We start from the raw sequence: 22,045 nt of genomic DNA on the forward strand, positions 1-22,045 counted from the left end.
ACAGCTACATAAGATCTGCATTGTAATCGCTCTGTTCTGATTACCACACGAAATATTTCCCCTCGAGTGGATAAATACGATAGGAAATGGTACTAACGTTCACTTCCCTAATTAACTATCTTTTGATTGATTCCCTAATTGCAAAATTCGGTGCAATGACACTTTGTTGTGTGAATTACCACCCGTTGAATAGACATATTCAGTGTTTGGACGCCAAACCAATATTATTGGATATATACATATCCAATAATATTGGTTTGGTGCATCCCAAGCCAACTGACTAACGCCAGATACTTTATCCAGTTTGTCCTTTGATATTTGGTTCAAATCGGTCAGAACGGCGGTCAAAATCGCCATTGCACAAACGTTTACTGTGCGTCCGTCGGAAACACACTGGAACAGAGACCGGATACCGCGCATTTTTTGACCAGGCTGTACTGATCTTGTTTTGAGACTTTGTTACTTTCTTGGCGTATTAGCCTCCTTTCTCCCAACAAATTTCTATTCGGCTACATAGAAGGATTGTTGTATGATACTGTCCACATTTTAGAATCGTCAGATAAGGTGAGCAGTTTCTCTTCTCTTTACGGTGCACCTTCTTTTCAACCACATCTCAAAATCAAAGAGAAAACTATTAGAACGTTTTGAGGAATCTCCAGCAGATCAGTATTTAAACAGACAGAATATAAGGAAATATTAATGTCTTCATAACATAAAGTAACAACAACAACAAAAAGTTAACAAGCAAACAGTAGAGTTTAATGGTGAGGGATAGATTCGCTTTGTGAAGTACCTTCCCTCATCCTTCTTCTCTCTTCTCTAGAGTAACGATGCACTTTAGTCTTCTTAGGGATTTCTTGAAAATCTCCAGTTTTCTTGAACAAAGGACGTTTTCCAACTTCTGTTTTCGCTTCGGCTTCTTGTATAACGGCTTTGTATCGCTGCAAATCAACTGTAATGATCACCATCGTCATCATCAACAACAAATAGTTCTTGAAAAAAAAAAACGTTCTCGTGATCTAAGTATATTTCAAGCGGTAAACATATTTGCTTCTAATAACATTAAGCACCCCAAATAGCGCTATTTCATTAGTAATAAAACCTGCCAAACTACATCTGTCAAATGTCTTACTCATTGTTTGTTCATAATTTCCTCTTCCCCTCCCAGTGCCAAACATTTTCTAAAATGTGATTCTTGTGGTTGTTCGAAGACGTAAACAGAGAAATGGAAAGTTTCCAAACAGAAATCATACCACAAAGAAGCAAAAACACGATGCTCAGATAACTTATCTGATGCTTTACAAATGATGTTTCTGTGAATCAAGAAGAATATAAAGAGTTTCCGAAGAAAATATCCGAAAACAGTTATCAGTTTCCTGTTTGGTGGGGACATTTTCGGTAAACGAATTATAGTATCTGTATCTCTTGCAATAATAGGAACTCAATTTTAGGTTCCAGGTTTTGGTAGAAAGAATCTGAAATATTCGTTTGCAAATTTGAAGTTGGAACTTTATACACGGTTTTTTAGTGGAAAGCATCCGCACAGTGGTCAGAACGAATCCCCCTCCCCGCCCCAGAAAAAAAGAAGCTCTCTCTGGCTCATAGTCCATTACAGAGAACTCATATTAAACTCGTTGACATTTCTAACAATAGCATTCAAAACAAACCTCCAACAGTTCTCTTCCTTCCTTCTCACTAAGTTGAGCGTTCTTTGAAGGAAATACTATTGATGTGCGAATCGCTGAACCGAGATCGTCACCTCGGAAGTAGGCTCGTAATATAGAGGAAGATACGTTAAGGGGAAGCACTTTGCTGATTCCTTCGAATCTAAAGTAATTAGCCCTCACCACTTTTTAAAAACTACATCTAAAGGAATAAAGATGAGAGATATTATTTGAACACCTGATATGCCTTTCAAGAGGTATTCGGTATGCTGAGATGCCATCTTTCTGCGCTGCTGAAACGCTACTTGACCACGGTTGGAAATCGTTACTGGCGCAAAGAACTACAGCACGAATGTTCGGTGGGGGCACTTCAGGAAGAAACTGCCTTGAACGCCAAGATATGTACATGATGCCTAGAAAAAGCTGACTTGAGCTGCTCGCAGAAGAACTAACAAGACAAATCCACAGCACTCAAAGCTATGAAAGCTTTCACCTGAACGTTCCGCATCAGAAGCATCAATCACGCTCTTAGTTGTCAACTTGGGGGCAAAAACATGGGGAGAAAAGGACGTGGAAGCCGAAGGAGGACCATAATGGAAGTACCAGTGCCTGAACAGTACACACAGTTCTGAGATGACAGGCTTTTCGGACGAAAATTCTAGCATACAAGAAGTAATAAGGTTTCGGGAAAAACACTACTGGAGAAGACGAACTAGGAATATTGAAAATACTATTCCTTGATAAACACGTCGATGTTAAATAAAGTCTTATTGTTTGTTTATTCAGTCTTATTGTCTTACACATGATACCTAATTTGAGTGGAAGGCTTGAATGAAGCGCACTTACTTTGCAATCAGTTCATCAGCTAGAGGCTGACAGTGAAAAGATACATAAGTAAACGAAAGAACAACTTTTTTGCTACCACTAAAAAAAGCACTTGCTAATGTAACTTTTTACCTAATCCTTCTCGAAATAGTCCTCCCCTCAACCACTCTAACCCCTTCCCCCAACGTTCACTTATGCCAACGAATGAAACATTGTCTACGTACACTTTCGACATAAAAAAGTGTACAAACTATTTACAAAGATTCTCGAAGAAAAACGGTGGGGAGAGACGACACTTCTCATGAGTAAATCGAAAAAAGTGAAATAAAATGACAGCTGCAACTATACCTCTTTGCAATAACTGCAAGCTGACTATCTGGTCGAAAATTTGCCAGCGTAATATTGAATGGCAGACGTGAGGTCCAATTAGAATCGTGCAAAGCCTGGATTTGTCTGGAATGACAGTGGTATCTTAGGGAACGAAACGTCACAAAAAGCGGTGATCTCTCACTTTGCAAAACTAGATTGAACTGCAGCACTGAACTCTGAAAGAAAGCGACAATCTATAACGAGGTTAGGGAGCTTTTCGTCACATCTTTCCATGGAAAGTAATCGACTGCCATACATGTGGTCAATATTTTCTGGAACATTTGATATACAAATTCTAAAAATTTACCAGTCGTAGAAATACACCGGAAGAAAATCCCAAGAATGTTATATACCTCGAAACTCCTGTCCTCTAAGTTCTATAAGGCTATTGAATCCGGGAGCATACACAATCTCGCCATTCCCCTCCCTTTGCTTGTTTATAACTGATATCTGAAAGTGCATTCGACTTCACCAGAAAAAAAGTCATCCATCATATTCAGAATCAGTGACCATGCACTTACACTATTTACTTGCCTTCTCCCTTTCTACATTGACCGATGGTTGCGAATTTGTCTTCTTCTCGTCTCGCCGCAAATCATAGAGGAATTCACTACGTTCTTCAGCAGACCAAATTTGAAAGTATGTGGTCCAGATGGAATCGTTAAATTCGGGTAAAGAATCCTTTCCAAACATATCCATGAATATCTATCAAGCGATGCGATTTAGAGGTAGGAACAAGGTAATTTCTAAGACAGACTCACATCTAACTCTGAAATCAGTGTGGAGAGTTTGTCGCGTTGAGATGGTCGTTTTACGAACTTATTCAGAAAATCTTCCGATGGCATCATTCTATGCAAAGCAACTGATTCAACTGAAGTGGAACTCGTCGATGAAAAACCACGACAATGTCGCGAAATCTGGCGTAGAACGATCCTAGCAGCATGCATTTCTGAAAAAGCATTTGTTAAGAATACCAAAATTGAATGGGTGCGGTCGCAGCAACGATTTTCAATGATTAAAACATAATTTCCATTATGTTCCACAGAAATGGACATTATTTCAACGGGGTCCTAAGAAATCCCACAAAAAAGAGCTGTTAAGAACATACTGATGTTACATCTTATAGTCAGCTTTAAACATAGAAGAACTGCTTGACACAGCGTCTAAAAAGAAAAAAAATAAATAAAGAACCGTCGGGAAATGTTCTGACCAGCAGCCAAAAAGTTGATTTGCTCGGAACGATGCCCCTCAACTTATTGCTGTAGAATTCCGGAAGGAAAAATCCATGCATAGATAACACAAAGTGTTCATTTGGGTGAGCACAATGAGGCTTCGATCGCGACAATGCGGAGGGAAGAAGAGGCCGTGTAAATATATCATGAAATTGACAGTATTGGAGTCTCTTCACCAACAGATGCGGTCAAGTTTGTAATGCTTAATAACGAGCGTAATCAAGCTCAATTCCGTCTAGTAATGTAGAGAAAAGGAGTGCTTGGTTCCACTACTTTCTTCTACGATACAATTTGTTGTGTGATAGAACGCGAGCAATTCCGTCCGGCGCTCGCAATTCAGGAAATGCAGCTCCAATAAGCAAACAGGCAAACAGCAAAGCAAGCAGCTCTCAAAGTTGCACCTGTAACGAGTTGCATCGTTTGGAAACCGTGGGCAACCACGTTGTTTCACGCGACTTTTGGGAATCGAGCATGATCGCTTTCATATTGGTGAAATGCACCCACTCTATTTAGTCGTGATAAGATCCAAACATCATCGATTTTGTGGTACGCTGGCCTTAAGCAGAGGAAGATCGTCCGTGATTAAAAACATTCCGCACTGACACCTATATATTGTTACTTGAGTACCGCTACTGGCATCCAAGAGGGACGGATTAGCTGTCAGATTTTAACTATAGTCAACTGCGAGACCTCCGCTCGTAGTTCTCAGTTGTCGAAGTGTCTATGTCAACTCACCTAATGAAAAGAAAAATCCTAGGAAATCTCGAGAGATATATTCAAACAATCCGAGGCAGACTGAAGATTGTAGGTTTTATTAAAAAGATAAAGCTTATTTCTTTTCCAAATACTGATTCTTTCAACCACCCTCTTACCATACAATGAGCGGGAGATCCGTACAAATGATTTGTGGTTGGAAGAAATAAAAAAAAAACAAATGCCCTCCAACCATAAATCACTTGGACAGATTTCCCTCATGAGTTCCAGCCATGATTTTTTTCTTTGCTGACAAAAAGATTTCTTATCATCTAACCGTTTGAATGCTTTCCATAAATAAAAAAAGTAAAGGAAAAAAATGCGGATCTTGCAGCGAACTGCAGTACTTTCTCCGCATCTGTAGTCGGGTCAAAACGACATGAATCACGAGTGTACTTAGGGTGCATTTGCATACGCGCTGAAAACAGCGCGGATGAGGCATCAGTCAGATCCGAGGTGGGAACGTCGCAAACTGCAGCGATGTGTGGTGCCAGCAAGGGTTCCGCTACGCTCCACCGCACCGCCTCGAGAGAAGTCGCATGCGCAATTGCGTACGCGCTTCATGTAGTTTATACATACTCTCGCCATCTCGCTAACATCAACTTATAGCACAACATCACAATTTTGGCTTCTCGTAACATAAAATTTTTTCCGCAAAATGACAGGCTTCCCAATCCACCCACTAAAATCAAAAATCAACGCTCGCAGCCGACCATCCGTTATCGGTTAAACTTCTTATCTACACGTGGCGTTTTTACCTTATCGGTTATTGATTCCACTTGTAGGATTTTAAGCTGAATTCGCAGCGGACACTCCGAGGTTTCCGCCCAAAGTGTATGAAGTCAGATGTCCACTGTAGCCCAGAAGCGACCCCGACACATTTGTTTTTTTATGCGGTCGTTTGGCCCCGCATCCAATATGAACGACTACGACTGAAAAAAGGAGGTTTGGTGGACATGTGGAATGGTTTGGATATACTGCTATAGTTGGGTCGAAACGACATGGAGCTCAGCGCAGTTGCTTAAACAGTTACTCTCAGAGCGGCGCACTGAAGCAGAAGTGGTTGTGATCGAGGTGGGACCATCGTGAACTGTAGCGGTGACTTGTGCAACCAAGGGTTCCCCTCGTTCTTAATCGCTACGCCCCACCGTACCGCTTCGAGCGCAACCGCCTACACAAGCGGCACCGAGCATCGTTTTGAGCCGACTATATCCAACAAAAGCCCTCGAAAGATGAAACAAAATACATAAGTAATATTGCACTGAATTTGCGCTAGGAAATAGATCAGACCACGCTGGATTGCACAGTTAAAAAAGATGTATAAATAGTTCTATTTTTAACGTGTCGTCCTTATAGGAACAAATATAATTGATGTGTACTCCATTGCACCTATAACAAATTACACTCGGGCGCGAGCGAGCTCGCTTTTAGTGTACTTGCGTGAGTGATTGAGGTCGCGTTGGGACCCTAACAAGTTTCCATTGTGCGCCGAGACCGAGTATCGTGCTTTTTCGAGACCAACAGTATATGCAATTGCATCAGAAATTATAGTTGGCTCAACACGACATGAAGCTAAGTGCAGTAGCGTAAGCGGTCATGCTCGAAATGATGCGGTGAAGTTAGCAGTTGGGATCGAGGTGGGACCACCGCGAACAGCAGCGATGAGTAGTGCAAGCGGGGGCGCCCCTGTACCGAGCTTCACTTCGCTTTGACCCAACTATAAGTCATCTTGGCACGACTGTATCTATTTGCAGTACTTATCCAGTACTATCTATTCTGTACAAGCCTGCGGTGCAGAGTCATCCTAATCATCGCCACTGCTAATTAGAGTTGAGTTCAAAGCTAACAAATAAGTAGATATCAGCGTTGGGGATATTCCTCTACTCCCACACGAAATCACTGCGCCTTTCTTCCTCTCATTATTACTGCATCAAATGCTGAGAGGAATTACAAAACGGGGTGAATTTAATCCTTTTTTCTCTTGAGATACAAACAACACGGGAGTATTGACCGCACACCTCAAGTTATGTCTTTACATATTTCGTATTGCGATAAATGAGAACGACTAGGTATTCCCCTGAAAAATCCGGAAGGTAAATATTTTGGATGTATAAGTCAAATGAAGTCAAAGGAGTTAAATTACAAGGGTTTGAATGTTATGATGAGTAGAAGAAAGGGTGAATGGGCGAAAAAAACTGAGTATTCACATTCGGATGAAAGAGAGACGACTATGAGACAGAAAGTCAAGAAAGAAATGAGATCAGATAGCTTCTCAATTGCCTGATCTTTATTTTAACTTGAAAAAAAAAATTCCGTAGAGAACGAAGAAAATTTTAAGCTCCAGGGGGAGCCGCGTTGCAACCGCACGCTTTTGCGAGAATCATCGAACATCCGCGAATGGATCGGACTTCTGGACTTCGTTGGTGTTGTGGTGTTATTTGTGCTTTGTTCTTGATATATTCTAGAGTTTCTTTCTTTTGCAACCTTCTGTTGCTCTTAATGGGTTCTTTTCGGTTCTCTATGGTCTATTGCATTTATTGGCGACGTTTTCTTAGTACGTTTGACTTCTTGCACATTTCAAAAAGAGTGCGCCCAAGTCGGTGCTTTTTTGTAACATGGTGTGTTGTTCGAATTTGAATCTGTACAGTGCGTCGATGCCTATTTAGCGGTAACATGAAAGGAATATGTCGACTGACGCCGACCGCCGACCCGCCACCGAAAGCCGCTAACGCCATTGCGGCTTGTGTTCCGTTCAAGCGATATAATAGTTGCAAAACTTATTCTAAATCATTGTCTTTTTCAGAGCATAGCTCCTCTTCTTTGCTATGCTCGTCTACATTCCTTAAAATTCCAATTTTTCCTAGTTTGAGGAAATGAGCTTTTAATATCATTATAGGAATGACGTTAATTTCTCTGTATTTCTTCTCTTACTCCTAGAAATACTAGCATGACATCTCTTACTTGGTTGTCCCAATGAGAAATAGGCAACTTTCTTTCGAAATCGTTTATTCATCAGTCTAATAGGAAGAAGTCCACCACGTAATTAAGTGGAAAAAGCTATTTTGAGAAATCAGATCAATAATAAGTAAGTCATTGTCTCGCCTAGTGCTTGAATATAGAAGTGGAGAAAAAGGAGTTGGGGCCAGGAGCCACTGCTGTTGGTCGGTTCTTGAGAACCCCTACCAAACAATTGTTTGTTGTTCTTCTTTATTTGGAAATACTATTTACAATCATCTACGCTTCCACATAAATATGAATAACAAAGAAACCAAGGCTGTTTCAGAAAGCTTCTTGAGAATCTCGCTTTTCCCTGGAAGTGTACTAATACTCAGCTAATAACCTAGGGCTACCTTGTTCCCTCTAAATTCGAAATTTTTCTCTCTTTCTATTCAATCCTTTATTCCTTTGTCTTTTCCCTACAATGGCCAACATAGGTGCTATAGGGTCGAGCCGGACCCTCCTCAGGTGAAGGGAGTTTAGCTCAGGGGGTGCAGCTGAAGTGAAGGAGGGGGTCCTTTCGCCAGCCGTCCAAAAGTGAGGGGGGTCAGAGCACCGGCTCCGACTATCGCATCTATGACGGCCAATTAAATTTGAAAGACATTTGGGAATATTGTTCTCCGAATCCTGAAATATATTCTCGAATTCTTATCTTGCATTGGAGATGAGATTGACACCTGTTTTTTAGTTCACTATCCTTACATGACCAGCTCAATTCCCTTCAAATTCATTTTAAATCAAGTCCTTCCCGATTAATTTAATATATGACTCTCTTGCAATTGTTCTTCATGTAGGTACCTTTTTCGCCGCTTCATTTTTTTTTATCTGAGGTTTCTTTCTTAGAACATTGGTTGTTAACATTCCCTAGCTACATACATCGGTTATTTTCATTACAATAAGGCCACAGTCATGGATTCCTCAATGCGAACTCTGTGAGCACCCGAAATATTTATTATAGATTTTATATTTATTGCAATATCATCACAGACTATGTTGCACAAATCACAGGATGATATTCACCAGTATCATTGCGTTTGCAGCTAACTACTGTCGAATGTATAACCCGAAATATTCTAACAATGTGAGTATCATGAAAATGTGTAGGCCTGTGGATTCACCGGTGACCAAAGTGGTGGCGCATAACATTGGTTCATGAACCAATTGTGTAAATGAAGCACAGTGAGGTTCGCGTCTATAGCCTCAGCTGAGGGAACTGGTGACACCTGTGTCGAAGTGGGTGTACTTTCCTGACCACGTTCAAGTGAAGTGGATTTGTATTTGAGGCAGATTCCGTAGCGTTTCTTAAAATTATGAAGCCAGTGTTCGGAGAATAAGCATCTTGAGGACTTGATGGCCTCTTCTAGAATTCCTGGGCACAATTCGGTGGCTAGATCGCGAGCCTGATCCTGCAGCCAACGATTTGAAACGCGTTCGCCACTTTTTTGTTTCTCCACTAGACGTTCGTAAAGCACTCGTTCTACGTCTGGGAATTGCACTTTTCGTCCCCTTCTTCCAGGCTCCACTTGCGTTCCTTTCTTGCACAACCAAGGGAATTTCTCGTAAAAAGCCTGAATAGGTAGTTGTCCAGGTTGGTTAACAATCTCGGCTACAACATCTTTGCGAATCCCATTTTCGGCGTCAATGCGGTCGACGAAAGACTCCATTTCAACGTCTGAGAAAGTCTGCTTTTCACTGGATAAAGAATGGTTTGACTGTGAATCGTTGACGGAGTCATTTTCACGCTGTACATTTATGCGAAACCGCTTTTTAAAGTTGCTCAACCATCGCTCCGAAAATTGACAGGGGGCGTTAGTGTCCCCAGCGAGTTCTCGAGCTCGTTCTCGCAACCAGCGATTCCCTACTTTACTGCCATTTTCGATTCGTTGACAATACAAAGAGAATAGTTGCCTTTCAATGTCAGGGAATTGAGGTCTTCGCCCGCTCCTGCCGGATTTCAGTGATCCTGGCCGCGATTCACGGATTTTCTCTATCTAAAACAGTGGTGAGTTATTGCACAGTCCAATGTTCCTCAAAATTCACATCAAGAGGACCTCAGTGAGGGTGTGCTTTCCTAGAATACAACGTTTGAGAAAGCAAAACAATTTCCACTGGATGTCATTCACGTTTCTACGGCATTGGGCGCTTGATTTGATTACAATGTATTCGGATAATTCGCCTCTGTATCAGAAAAGTTTGCCGGGCATTCAAAAAATTGAAGAGTCGCACATTTTCCGTTATGATTTTTTTGTTTCAGAAGTTCAATTTTACCTGATTTACCATTATTTTCAGTACATTCTAAGGCGTCGACTACAAAGCTAAGTGTAACTGCTAACCAAGTTCTAACGTGGTGTTCTTCCTGATTTTTTTCTGTTCAAAACACTAATAAAAAAGGTTGCTAACCAACGCCTAAGTGAAACAAGACAAACTCCAAACAAATTCCTTATGAAGTTCACTTTCTAAGCAAGGAACATTAATCAAGGACACTAGTTGAGCAAACACCTTTTTTAATGTAGGAATGTATTACAAAAAACATAACATACACATTTTATCAATATTTTCTTGGATTTCAAACCAGTATCACTTATGTACATCAGCTCACACAAGAAGTCATGACAAGTTAGTACTCGTGACAGCAAAGTTATTTTCTTTGCAAAAGAAGCCTAGTAGGTAGCGCTTTCTTCGGAAAGAAAACCATAGTTTGCTGTCATGACTACTAATGACTACTACTAGATCACCGATCGTTCAACTTGAAATGAGATCTAGGGAGCTGTTACAGAGGTACTCTATCATTTCGACAATTTTTCGTGGGGATTGTGGAATTGGTGAAGAAACTGTTCGTTAGCCCACAGTTCAAGTTTTTGTTCAAGGTCACTTTATTTGCGCCCTGCATTTTTGCGCGGATTTTTTTTAGTTCGCATGAGTTCAACGTGAATATCAGGTGCATAAAAATTCTCTTGGAGGGTTTTTGAAAAGAACTATACTTGTCCGTACCTTTGATAGCCATCCGTTCAGCATAGATTTTGTGATCTGAAACTCTTTGCAGGTACGGTACTTGTTCTGTCCATTGCTGTTGTAGTAGTCAATAACCATAAGCTTGAATTCTCTAGGATAAGACATTCTGTTGCTACCTGCTGAAGCAGCGAGTTTCAACGCAATCCATTCCGCATTCATGTTCCCGTCTGTACATGTGGGCAGTACAGGTTCCGCGTTGCACACTGCCGTTTGAGATTGACTTCCACTATGAATAACGCTCTGGCGATTTTGAGAAGATAAGTCGAGCGGATCATCCTCCAACGGGAGCAGGGGAGGGCGAAGTGGCGTTGGTCGAATCACATTAGCAGAAGTGGTGGGGCAGTCCGATGGTGGTGCCGATGTCGGTAGAAGGAGTTGCTCAGCAGATTGGCTGGTGCTAGCCTGGTAAAGAGCTTCATAAACGGTGATTAGCTGTGCTGTAGCATGTTCCAGGGAGCGAAAGTCGAGGGGGTACATGCGCGTCGTCGGTAGCGCGGGGAAAGTGAGAATGCAGGCGGCTCTCGCTCTTTCACGAGCCCACAGCCGCATCGAAAGGTCGCGCGGTTACACGATTTCACACGTCAAGGTCGCCTTCTCGTTTATGGATCGGCTTTTCCTGAAATTGCTGCTCGAAAAGGGTTTGCATAACCCACCTCTCTTACTTGTGGTTTTTGAGTCAAGATAAGCAAGCGCTCCAACTGAGGTGTCGTAAAATCTTGTAGAAATGAAATGTAAAGGAGTTATTCGATTTGGTACTTCGTCTGACTTGTATTGGAAGGGATTCAATCTTTTAAAACACCATAAGGATGGACATAATGCTAAGCAAATAGAAAATGTAATGTTATGTATTCAAGAAGTAAAAAGTGAAAGTGAGTATGTTTCTCACAAATAACGAGTAGCAATCGTTTGGGATGTTTTTTTTTAAACTAATTCGGCGGAAGTTGTGAAGTCCTTCATCCCATAGGATCAGAGAAATACTCATATGGCGAGTCCATTTCTACAGTCTAACTTCCTTAACTTTCAGATCAACTGCGTTGCTTCTCAGTTCACACGAAGTTCAACTTTTCTAGTGCTGTGTTCTACAAAACAACATGTTTAGTGAATTACGGCTTATGTGGAAATGATATGTAACAGCATTAGACTTAAGCTGTAGCGATCACTGTATTGAATTCATTTGACATTTCATACGCTTTTTCGCACTAGAATTGCTTGTATCACGCTTGTGAAACATAACAATGTTCTTCATAATAAGGTCCACTCAGTGTAGTTACTGTCTTTAGAAGTCCCATAGTAGTCGTCACGATGAGTGACGATGAACTGGACGACGGCATTCCAGGACAAATTCCATCTTCTTCCGCAGGAGTTGGTTGCTATGAAACAGAGGTGGTTCTTTTTCAAAGTATCTCTTATTGTCTAATGAAGCCACAGCATAATTGGATGGTTTCAGTTCTTAGACGTTGACCAGTCCATTGTTGGATTATTGGCATCGTTAAATTTTGAACAGATACGGCAGCGTCGTACTACTGACGAAGATGACGAGCTGCTGAGAATAACTCATCAAAGGATTCATGCTGTGATCGCTAGAGAAAAAGACGATTCCAGGTATCCATGTTCTGTAACATATGACTTTAACATGACTTCTTTACTTTTTTTCGAGTTACCTGGATCTTCGCGGGAGTTGTTGAAGATTAAAGTCTGCTAATTTGCGCTCCTGCACCTTTTTTTCTTTTTTTAACAGTGTTGAATGGATAAGTCCATTCTCTAATTACGAGCGTCCTTCGCGCTGAAGGTGAATGGACTTAAACGATTCGTTTGAAGGTCATTTTATAACGTGGTAAAAACGATAAAGACCTATTGGTCGCTTTTTTGAAAATCAGTACTATTGTTGTATTCAGTTCTATGAGGTATGTGTATGTCAGATAGGTTCTCTCACTCTTTATTTTTTCCAGAAGACGTCGTCTTCGTAGAGCACTACCACCGTCAAATTGTGTCAGAGAACAGGTTATTGACTTTCTATGTTATTTCTGAGGATTTGCTTTGTTTACCTTAAGAATTAAATACTTTAAGAAAATGTACCTGATCAGGTTTTTGCTGTTCCTCACCACCAAACGCTTGGTGGTTTTTATAATTGTGCCGTGGCTCCTACTTTATTCTCCGGTCTTCGGCAGCTTCTCAAAAACTCGTGCACATAGTTCTGCTTTCAGCTTTTCAACTTTTTTTCTCCTTTTATAAATTGCATTTTGGATTGAGAGTGTTTGGATAATTTTGCTTTCGAAAAATTTTTACTACTTCACGTTTTTGCAGATTTTCTATTTACGAAGGCTCCCTCATGGTTCAGTACCTGCTCCTTCGTACTATCCTCGTCTCTTCAGTGCTCTAGATTGTATTGTTAAAGAGTCATTCGACGAAGAATATCGTAAAGTGGCCATCATTTTGGGTGAGTATCATGCAGTCGTTTCTGCAGAGAGCATACAAATTTCTCAGAATTTTGTAATGAGGAAGTCTCAGAATAGTGTTTGTATCAATTCGTTTATCTTCAGGTCTTGTGGACTCCCTCGCGGAACTTTTGGTACTTGAACTGGCTGTATTCGAGGTTTCATCTAGAAATGAACACAGATCGCTTCGGAAACTGATTGCTAATGCCCTTACTAATCTAACTTATGGCCATGCGGCCAGTAAACGGCGTCTCTGTTTTTATTCGGGTTTCATTCCTACTGTAGTAAGAATTCTGAACGAAGCGAGAAATCTGGCACAGGTTCGTTGACATCATGTTTTCTTCTTTTATTTTATTCTATGCTAACCACGCTTTTAGATCTTTCGATTTGAACCTTTCTTGTTTGCGTCAGCAGTGAAAATGGGTCATGGTCGGCCACCGACAATCTTTCGCATTTCCTATTCTATAATTTAGCTATCGTATGCTATTCAAGGTTATTGCGGGAAGGGTGTTCGTTTCGATGTCATTGCCGCAGAATATTCTTCGCAGTTGTTCACATCTGTTACTCATTTCAGAAAAAAAAATGCACGTAGGACCTAAATTCGTACATAGCAAATGGATTAAATCTGCATATTGAGAAGAGAAAATTATTAGGTTTAAGCGATGAAGACTTGGAAATTCGATTCTTAAGTGCCACTAGTCACTGTTATGGGTCGTGCTGGACACGAGGAATAGCGGAGTTATGTTGTTGTTCGTGAATGACATGGGCGCGCTTTCCAGCTGTTATGGCGGCATAGTTAGTGAGAGTTAGCAGCGTTGTTACACTCTGCAAGTGAATAGTCTTCGTTTGTCATCTGACCAGCATGGGAAGGGGATTTCACGTGATCAGGAGAATATTTCAAGTATAACAGCTACTTGAAATATTCTCCTGAATCGCTAGGTGATCGTTTTAGGATCGAATGCAAATTCATGCGGAGAGGGTAAATAAAAATAAACATTACAAACAAAAGTTTGAGCCAAATTAGTTCACATATCGCAGCTTAGTTTTGTTTGCTAAGAAATCCACTGAAATTTTCTTGATTTAGCAGTTAGTTTGAAAAGATGAGATTCATGACTAACTGTTAAGCGTCAATTGTAGGAAAATAGGTCCGTTGAATTTATGGTGTCAGCGGTGGGCAGGATAGTACCTTTACGGAAAGAGATCTATCGGAGATAATAGTACCAATGATTGTGAAGGCTTGTAAGACAGTAGGGAAACGCAAGTTATTAGCATCGGTAGTGGTAGTGACTTTTTCACTACCAAAATGGAACTAATAACTCCTTGTAAGTGAGAAATGTGGGGAAAAAATTAGATTCTTTTGTCTTGATAATCACGGAAACACCACGTGATTGGGATTATCCACCCATTAAATCCAAATCAGATTGTAGCGTAGTAATACTTGTTCTTGTTTAAGTAAATCACTACAAATCTCTAACGATTTTCTTCGAGTGGAATGCGAACAAAGTAGCGGCGAACGGCTGCTGTTCGCTGTCCCCTTAGCGCAGTCCATTTGTCTCTGAAGCGCGCCGCCGAGATGATTACGAGCATTGGCCACTGACCACAACTCACTTTATCTTGCTTTTCAAGAGGAGCAGTTACTGGCGGAGATGCAACTTTCGGTTACTGAGCTGATGTAATAGACACTTAATGCTTATATTTTCTCTTAACTGGTCTTTATGGTCAAGTTTACTTACTTACTTACTTACTAAACGAATGTCAGTGCTACCATCTGGAGGAATCAAGTGGTTAGCGTAGAAAAACGGCACCCTTCGTTGAAAAAGGTTGACCTGAAACGTTTTAAGGGCGCCGTTTCTTTTTTTCCTCCTTTTTAGTGTGGGGGGTGGTGTTCGTGTGTCCTTGGTGTCCTCTCCAATCTATCGGCTATTTAGTGCGAGCGCATGGGGTCATACTTAATCTACCGGCTATTCTGTACATTCTAGTGTTTTTCGAAAAGAAAATTTTGTTAGTATGGTCATGAAGCTGAGACGTACGAAATTGGACACCGCTCAAACATCTACGGCTGCTAAGTTCTTAGCGGGTCGTGAAATCCAGAGTTATCTAAGTATAAATAATAATTAGACATAGAAAGTCTAAAGAAGTGGGGTAGCGGCAACATTGGATTGCTTTACCTGAGTCCTCCATATAGAGTATCTTTTTTGGCCCGGTTTCAAAGAAACTACGCGTTATGTTTTTGAATCTTCTGCAAAAGCAGCTGGACGTTCTCATTGCTCTGTTATTCCAAAAGAGAGCAAATATATAGCTGCGTCAAAACAACATGAAGCACAGCGTAGTTGCGTAAGCGGTTGCGCCCGATACGGGGCGGTGGAGTTATCGCTTGGAATCGAGATGGAAGCATTGCGAACTGCAGCAATAAACGGTGGTAGCGGGGGTCCTTTCTCGTTCCTAACCGCTGCGCCCCACCACACCGCTTAAATCGCAACCGCTTACGCAACTGCCCCTTGCTTCGTCTGGTTTTGACTCTAGTATACTCTTCCGAAAGAGTATACTTGGGTCCTTTGGAATAACATATGTGCTTGAGGCTTGACAGAGAAACGTCTTTTCTAAACCCTTTTGTAGTAGTTTTCTTAGTAAACTCAATTTAAGACTACTTGTGGCGTGAAGCAATGGAACCATACAGACAGATCCTGAGTAAAACTGAGGAAACGTGCTTATATTAAAACAGTGTAGTCAGAGCCAACATAGTCTTAGTTGCCCAGTACGACGTAGACAGAATGCCTGTGAAAATTTTCTCTTGCTATTCACCGTTGTCTGAAAAAATGGCTGGGATTATGACTACGTGGAAAGAGTCGTGGCGATTGTGCCACGCAAAGAAGTACATAACCTCTTTCTGTGAAAAAAGAGCAGTAGGTAGTTCCAGCATATTGATGTGTTGAGAAAGTGTACATTGGAGCCTTATTGAATCAGAATTAGGTGCGAGTAACGTTTTGCGATCATGTTTTTGCCATCATCAGCCATTTAACCAACTTTGAAGATGCCAGAGCTGTCCAGAAACGAAAGTTCCTCTCCACAACTACTCTCTAAAGGCGCTCTTTGTTCAATAATCGACTTTATTGAGGTTTATGTAAGTGAGTCATTAGAAGACGTTGATTGCAATTGTATATGTAAAGTCCAACGAAGAGAAGCTTCTTGACTAGGTGTTCAACAGATCATCGCAAAGAAAAAAGTGGGCAAGTTATGCAAATGCAAATTCTTACTGAATTATGTCAGGGCAAATGCTCTTCCTACTGAGTTATGTCAGTCATGCAGTTCTTTTTTCACTGGCAGTTTCAAAGTAAGAATATATATGTGCATTCCCAACAGTAACTTTAACCACAATATTAAGGAATTAACGCTTTAATTCAAACTAAGTAGCCTATAACGGAAGAATACATGAAAAACGATTCGATGGGAAAAAAGTTGTCCGACTTCACCTGACATCTTACGTCAGCCCTGTTTGAGCTGTACAGAATTCGATTGGAGCTGTAGATGGTGCCCCTAGGGCTGCGTTTAGCTGAAATTTGGAGGTGTCATAGTATTTGCAAACTCAAATGTACACCAGCTAAAAAGACGTTTAATTTCTGGAAGAAAATATTGTTGCAATGACAAATGTATAATCTATTTGAAAATCCTCTGAGATTCTGCAGTAGTTTGTATTCGAAATTTATGTTGTCTACAATCTCTGTATTTTATCTTCAGGTTTATGCGGGTTTGGTTAGAAATTTGAGTTGGATGGCTGACGGTAAAATGAGCGATATACTATCACCAACAGCAAAAGCATTGTCACGAGCGGCTGTAATTGCTCACAATGAACGAGACGAAAGTGAGTTTGTGCTGCTTGATATTCCAGTTGTGAAAAAACAACAGTTCATGTGCAGGTTGCGTACGTGCTATCCTGAGTGCGTTATGGAACCTGGCCTCTCACTCAGAACGAAATAAGAGAGCAATATGTGATGAGCCTGGTTTTCTTGCTCTGCTTACTGGTTTATTGTCGAATGATGCAAGAATGACGGTGTGTGAATTCCTTCTTGCTGTGTATTGTTCAGATAGGATTAATTTCCTTTTCAGGCAGTTGTTGAAAGTGCATCCGGTATTTTAAAGTATGTATCGCAGTATTTGTCGTCAAATTCTAGCCATCTAACTGCCAGGCCAGAATTGGCGGCTCATCTTGTGCAGTTGCTTAGTAGTGCTTCCTTTACTATCGTTGCGAATACTTTGGGGGCTCTTGCTAATCTCATAGCAAAGGATCCTCATCTACAGGTGAACTGAATTGTGTGATCATGTATTCTTTTCATATTAATTTCCTTTCCAAATGTATACTGTGAATAATATGTATTGTGTTTTTAGTCCTTGGTACGACATGACGCTATGGCAATGAACCAGTTGAATGTCTTGCGAAATTCTTCGCGAGAGGATATCAGAGCTGCTGTCAAGGCCGTGTTAAACCACCTCAGTCAACCAGTAGGATATACACGATATGCTGGTTAGTTGAAGGGATCTGGAACGCAGTGTATGAATTCGCAAAAATTTCTGTTGCTAAATGCAATTGCCTTGGAAATTCTCTTGAAAATTACCTCACCGATTTTCCACTTTTGTGGATCTACTCGCTAGTCATTTGCGTATTTCTTCTAAAATTATTTCAGTCATTATTCTGCTGAAATCCAGTTTCCAGATATGTCTTCCTCGCTGGGATGTGAAACTTTATGTTCACCACGTGATTCGCGTTTGCTTGCTCTTCGTGGTGTTCGGATGTCACCTGGTGCAATACCAGGATTTCCAATCGCGCCATCCTTCGATCATCGCTCTAGTAGCCTTCCTCGACATTTTACTCGTGGAGGATTCACTGCTTCTAGTCATGCGTACGTTTTTTTTTTCACCATACGGCTAAAATAATAGTTACAAATCACTTTAGCTCACCCCACCACATGTTTCCTGTTCGAGGACCGATTTCATCAGGACCACCTCTTGGATTTGCACCTCCACCTGGACAGTACACTGGCCCTCCTGTGGATGAAGATGCTCCTGTTCAAGTAAGATTTCTAATTATCTTGTGGTAATCAATGCTCAATCACAAAATCTAGTAATTCCATCGACAGTAAAATCTAATATTCAATTGTTCTGCGTAAGCAGTAGCTGTAGTTAGAGTTTATTGCTTTACAATTCCCTTCAGTTTCTTTACATAAGTTTTTTTTAGCCTTCCGTAATTCCTGACGAAATCACTGGCGATCCAAACCTAGAGGACAGTGTCCGATGTACTCGAAGCGTTAGTGCAGCATCACTTGGGAGCGAATTGCCTGTAATTGATGATTTGACATGATTCAATGTTTGTCGGACCGTTTTCGACATGATTTGTTGTTTTGTTTCCAGAATACTTCTGTGGGATGGCAAAGTAATTTGGACACAGCAGCAAACAGTAACAGAATGTCTCCGGTTTCTCCGTCTGATCTTCCGGATTCACCGACACAGTGTGCGAAGATGATTGGATTGAAAGGTATGTACATAATACGAAATAATTGTTTTATCAAACTTAGATTTAGTACTAGTTTAGGACTTAAAACTCAAATGCTTGCAGGCGACAATTCAACTCCTCTGAGCGTAAAAGTTCGTATGAGTTCTGGAGATGCATCATCAAGTGAACCACAGTCAGGGTTGACAGCAAGTGATACAACTACAGCGATAGTAGACGATCAGCCAACTCCAACTTTTCCCGCGTTTGTTCTTTGCGCCCAAGTTTCGGACATGAAGGTCTCATCTTCAGAAGTAGCTCGTCCTGGTAAGTTCAGTGCTATATCGCTGCTAGAATGGTATCGTTCTTGCCAAGATTTCTTTGATGAATAAGGAAAGAATGAATACCAATTAGATGCTAATAAAGGCGGTATGACTACCCATTTTTACATCTCCAGTTAAGGGAATTTCTTTTTTTACTTTTTACTTTTCTAGTTTTTCTACTTCTTTGTCAACATGTTACGGCACTCAGGTAATACGTGAAGTATGTACTCTTCAAGACTTTATAGAATTCTGGATATTTCAATTCGCTAACTCATGTGCTGTTTGTACTGCAACGTTTATAGTTTTACTGTATTTTGACACAGTTTCACAAGCAGTTTCAATTTTAACAAGTGTCACTTTATCGCAGTAAAGGTCTCTAAAAATCAAGATATCAGGGTGCTTCAAACAGTTTTGGCGTAATCAATACATTCAACCTGCTATCCGAGTTTTTTTTTTCAAAATGGATATTATTTTCCACTCTGCACCTTTTTCTCGAAATAAAATTGTTTGTTGTTAAAACGATCCTTTTCAGTGACCACCTCCCAGGATCCTGTGGACGATGTTTATGCTGCCATTGATATTAACTGTATCGACGGTACTGACCTTTTAACGAGGTCCATCGAAGCTGAACTCCCTCAACCATCTCCAAGATCTGCAACTCCTAAACAACAGAGGTGAACAAAGAATTCCGATTCGGATCAGACACATATTTTCATTTGATCTACTTCACTGTCTTGTATCATTCAATTTGTCTTATTTCAGGAGAATAGTTGATGATAGGTTACTTGCCGATATGATTGAGTCCGCTCAGCCATCTCCAAGAAAATTGCGACACGGTTATTCTGACATGCACCATTCTCCCAATGGTGGGCTTACGTCTTTACATGATGTTTTTTTCTTGAGGACGCAGAATGATTTACAGTTGATCCAGATCGTCTTCTAAGCGCATGTATTGATGCTGCTATGCCACAACCATCTCCATCATTTAAAAACAGTTCAAAAAACGAGAAGGGCGGACACGGTTGTTCTCCGGTGACCCACCGCGTCCGCCCATCGTCACGAACCGCAGGTCGCCCCGTCAGTGTGGAGGATTTTGACGAGGATTTGGAGAGGTTAGGAAGGATGGTTTTCTTTTCTTTTACGAAAATAACGATAATTCATTGCTTGCCCGTAATGTGAATATCTAATTGAGAAAAGATAACAATCAGATTCAAAAATGCCAGGAATATTGTGTACAATAAGAAAACATTAGTAGTCAGAGAAAATAAAAGGATTCTACGATGGCGAAAGTTATTATGGGATTGTGAGATAAAGTGAAACAGTAAAGAAGTAGATCGAGTTCCATTCAGAATAGTTTAAGAACGCGTGTGCAGCTTTACAGTACTTGCGGAAGCGTACTTTTTTTTACTTTTATCCTCCCTGACAGGTCTAAAAATTTGTCGAAGGGTTCGGTTGGTACTAGGGCGGTTCCGAACCATCGATCGTTTAGTGATGCGGAAGGAACACAAACACCAAATGTTAATTGTCTTCATTAGTTTTCCGAATACTGGCTTAACAAGCTATAGAACGTCGTTCTGCTGGCTTTTTTTTTCGTTCTAATGATTTACAGTATCGAGCGGCTTGAAGCTTGATGTTCCACACATATTTGGAACTGAGAAAATGTCTGGAACATAAGTAGAAGCGAATTCTTCTGAAGATCTAGCTGTAATATGAATGAAACTAAGTTTCAAATAATAGCCCATTTCTCAGCACATTTTCGGTGCCAGCATAAGTTATTTGTTCCTACTGTAGTCATAAATATTCGCTATTATTCCGTTTTCGCTTCCTTTTTAAATGATTTCTGGAAACTGGAGCTACAATCCGTACCCATGTCGGGGTATGATAGTCTTGAGTGCAGTGTAAAAAAGTGCTTTCAGCAATAAAATCCTAATAATTATTGTTTCAGACTTGTATTCGAAGAGGCCAGAGCACAGTTCTCGCTCTCCAGAGAATCTTCGGAGAGGTAAGAAATGTCAAATATTCACGTAATCATTCTAAGGCTGAAAACTTTCGTTAAGTTGGTCCGATATCGATGAAGGCTCCGAGCAGCTGGACACTACCTTACCTGTTGATTGCTTCATAGAAGAGGACATCACAATTGACTGTTCAGCTATTAGGTGCATAAGTTTTTTTTTTTCTAATTTCGATATATATATATATCGCATATGTAAAGGTGTTTCTAATGTTTATATCTGCTCATTAAATATTTAATTCGATGAAAAATCTCTACTCAGCTTTCCAACTCGTGGCGTTTATCAGTTGTCGTCGACAACCATGGGACATATGAAACCTCAGCAACCGATTCCTGTAAAGACAGTTCAAAAAAGCCCTAAATCGGCTGTTACTCACAAAACGCGATTGCCAAAACCAACAACCAACAGGGCTCATTCTTTGCAAGTTAGTCCTACTCTTGTATAAACTCGTAAATTGAATTTGTTTTCACTCTGCTTAGTCAAAAAAGTCCATAATATTCAGAGATCCAGCCGTGTAAGCACAAGCGTGACTCCTAAAAAAGAAGCAAAAGCTGCTGTGGTACCTCCTTACAATTACAGAAAGCCGGAGGTGAGTTGTGTTTCGGATTTCCTTCATTCGTACGAGTTGTGGCTAGTTTCTTTAATGCATAGTGAGTTTGTAACTCTTTCACAAATATCAGTTTACTGAGGTTGGGATTGTTCCGTTCGCATTTTGCATCGTTCAAATTTTGCTGTATAGAGATTGTTAGCTACTCTGTATTGTTTTTTTTTAGCCAGATTCACCTGTTGTGGAAAAGTCCGAAATAGAGAAACAGCCGGGTAACGCGAATAATTCAAGTCAAATGCTGGTTACTACCGTATAAGAAGTGTCATTGCAGTATATTTGGAGATGCTTTTCCATCTCAATATCGTATACCTTTCTTATATATCACATAATTGTA

General features: G+C 40.6%; 2 protein-coding genes across 5 annotated transcripts; one reads left to right on the forward strand and one right to left on the reverse strand.

The window, feature by feature from the left end:
• Positions 1-758: 758 nt before the first annotated feature.
• Positions 759-11,329, reverse strand: RB195_008067 (uncharacterized protein; the record flags this gene model as incomplete). 3 transcript variants are annotated; one of them, XM_064182057.1, is made up of 12 exons in its annotated part: positions 759-941; positions 1,668-1,827; positions 1,903-2,077; positions 2,158-2,273; positions 2,838-2,942; positions 3,001-3,130; positions 3,212-3,308; positions 3,393-3,563; positions 3,620-3,807; positions 3,967-4,021; positions 8,959-9,831; positions 10,832-11,329. In XM_064182057.1, 12 exons carry the CDS (start codon positions 11,327-11,329, stop codon positions 759-761), a joined length of 2,751 nt encoding a protein of 916 aa, XP_064038797.1. The 3 variants fall into 3 exon arrangements, with proteins under 3 accessions (XP_064038797.1, XP_064038798.1, XP_013298710.2); XM_064182056.1 differs by lacking the exons at positions 3,967-4,021; positions 8,959-9,831; positions 10,832-11,329 and having other exon boundaries at positions 3,620-3,805; XM_013443256.2 differs by lacking the exons at positions 759-941; positions 1,668-1,827; positions 1,903-2,077; ... (5 more) ...; positions 3,620-3,807; positions 3,967-4,021 and having other exon boundaries at positions 8,929-9,831.
• An 825-nt stretch (positions 11,330-12,154) lies between these two features.
• On the forward strand, positions 12,155-21,967 carry RB195_008068 (uncharacterized protein; the record flags this gene model as incomplete). 2 transcript variants are annotated; one of them, XM_064182058.1, is made up of 22 exons in its annotated part: positions 12,155-12,235; positions 12,300-12,454; positions 12,802-12,853; positions 13,157-13,289; positions 13,393-13,607; positions 17,023-17,146; positions 17,202-17,335; positions 17,392-17,583; positions 17,671-17,806; positions 17,996-18,182; positions 18,236-18,353; positions 18,518-18,619; positions 18,691-18,814; positions 18,896-19,096; positions 19,625-19,766; positions 19,855-19,958; positions 20,015-20,204; positions 21,038-21,094; positions 21,150-21,248; positions 21,366-21,528; positions 21,607-21,693; positions 21,878-21,967. In XM_064182058.1, the coding sequence occupies 22 exons, from the start codon at positions 12,155-12,157 to the stop codon at positions 21,965-21,967; spliced, it is 2,886 nt and encodes a 961-aa protein (XP_064038799.1). The 2 variants fall into 2 exon arrangements, with proteins under 2 accessions (XP_064038799.1, XP_064038800.1); XM_064182059.1 differs by having other exon boundaries at positions 20,024-20,204.
• Positions 21,968-22,045: the final 78 nt, after the last annotated feature.

Source organism: Necator americanus, chromosome I (assembly GCF_031761385.1).
Source record: "Necator americanus strain Aroian chromosome I, whole genome shotgun sequence".
Classification (NCBI taxonomy): domain Eukaryota; kingdom Metazoa; phylum Nematoda; class Chromadorea; order Rhabditida; family Ancylostomatidae; genus Necator; species Necator americanus.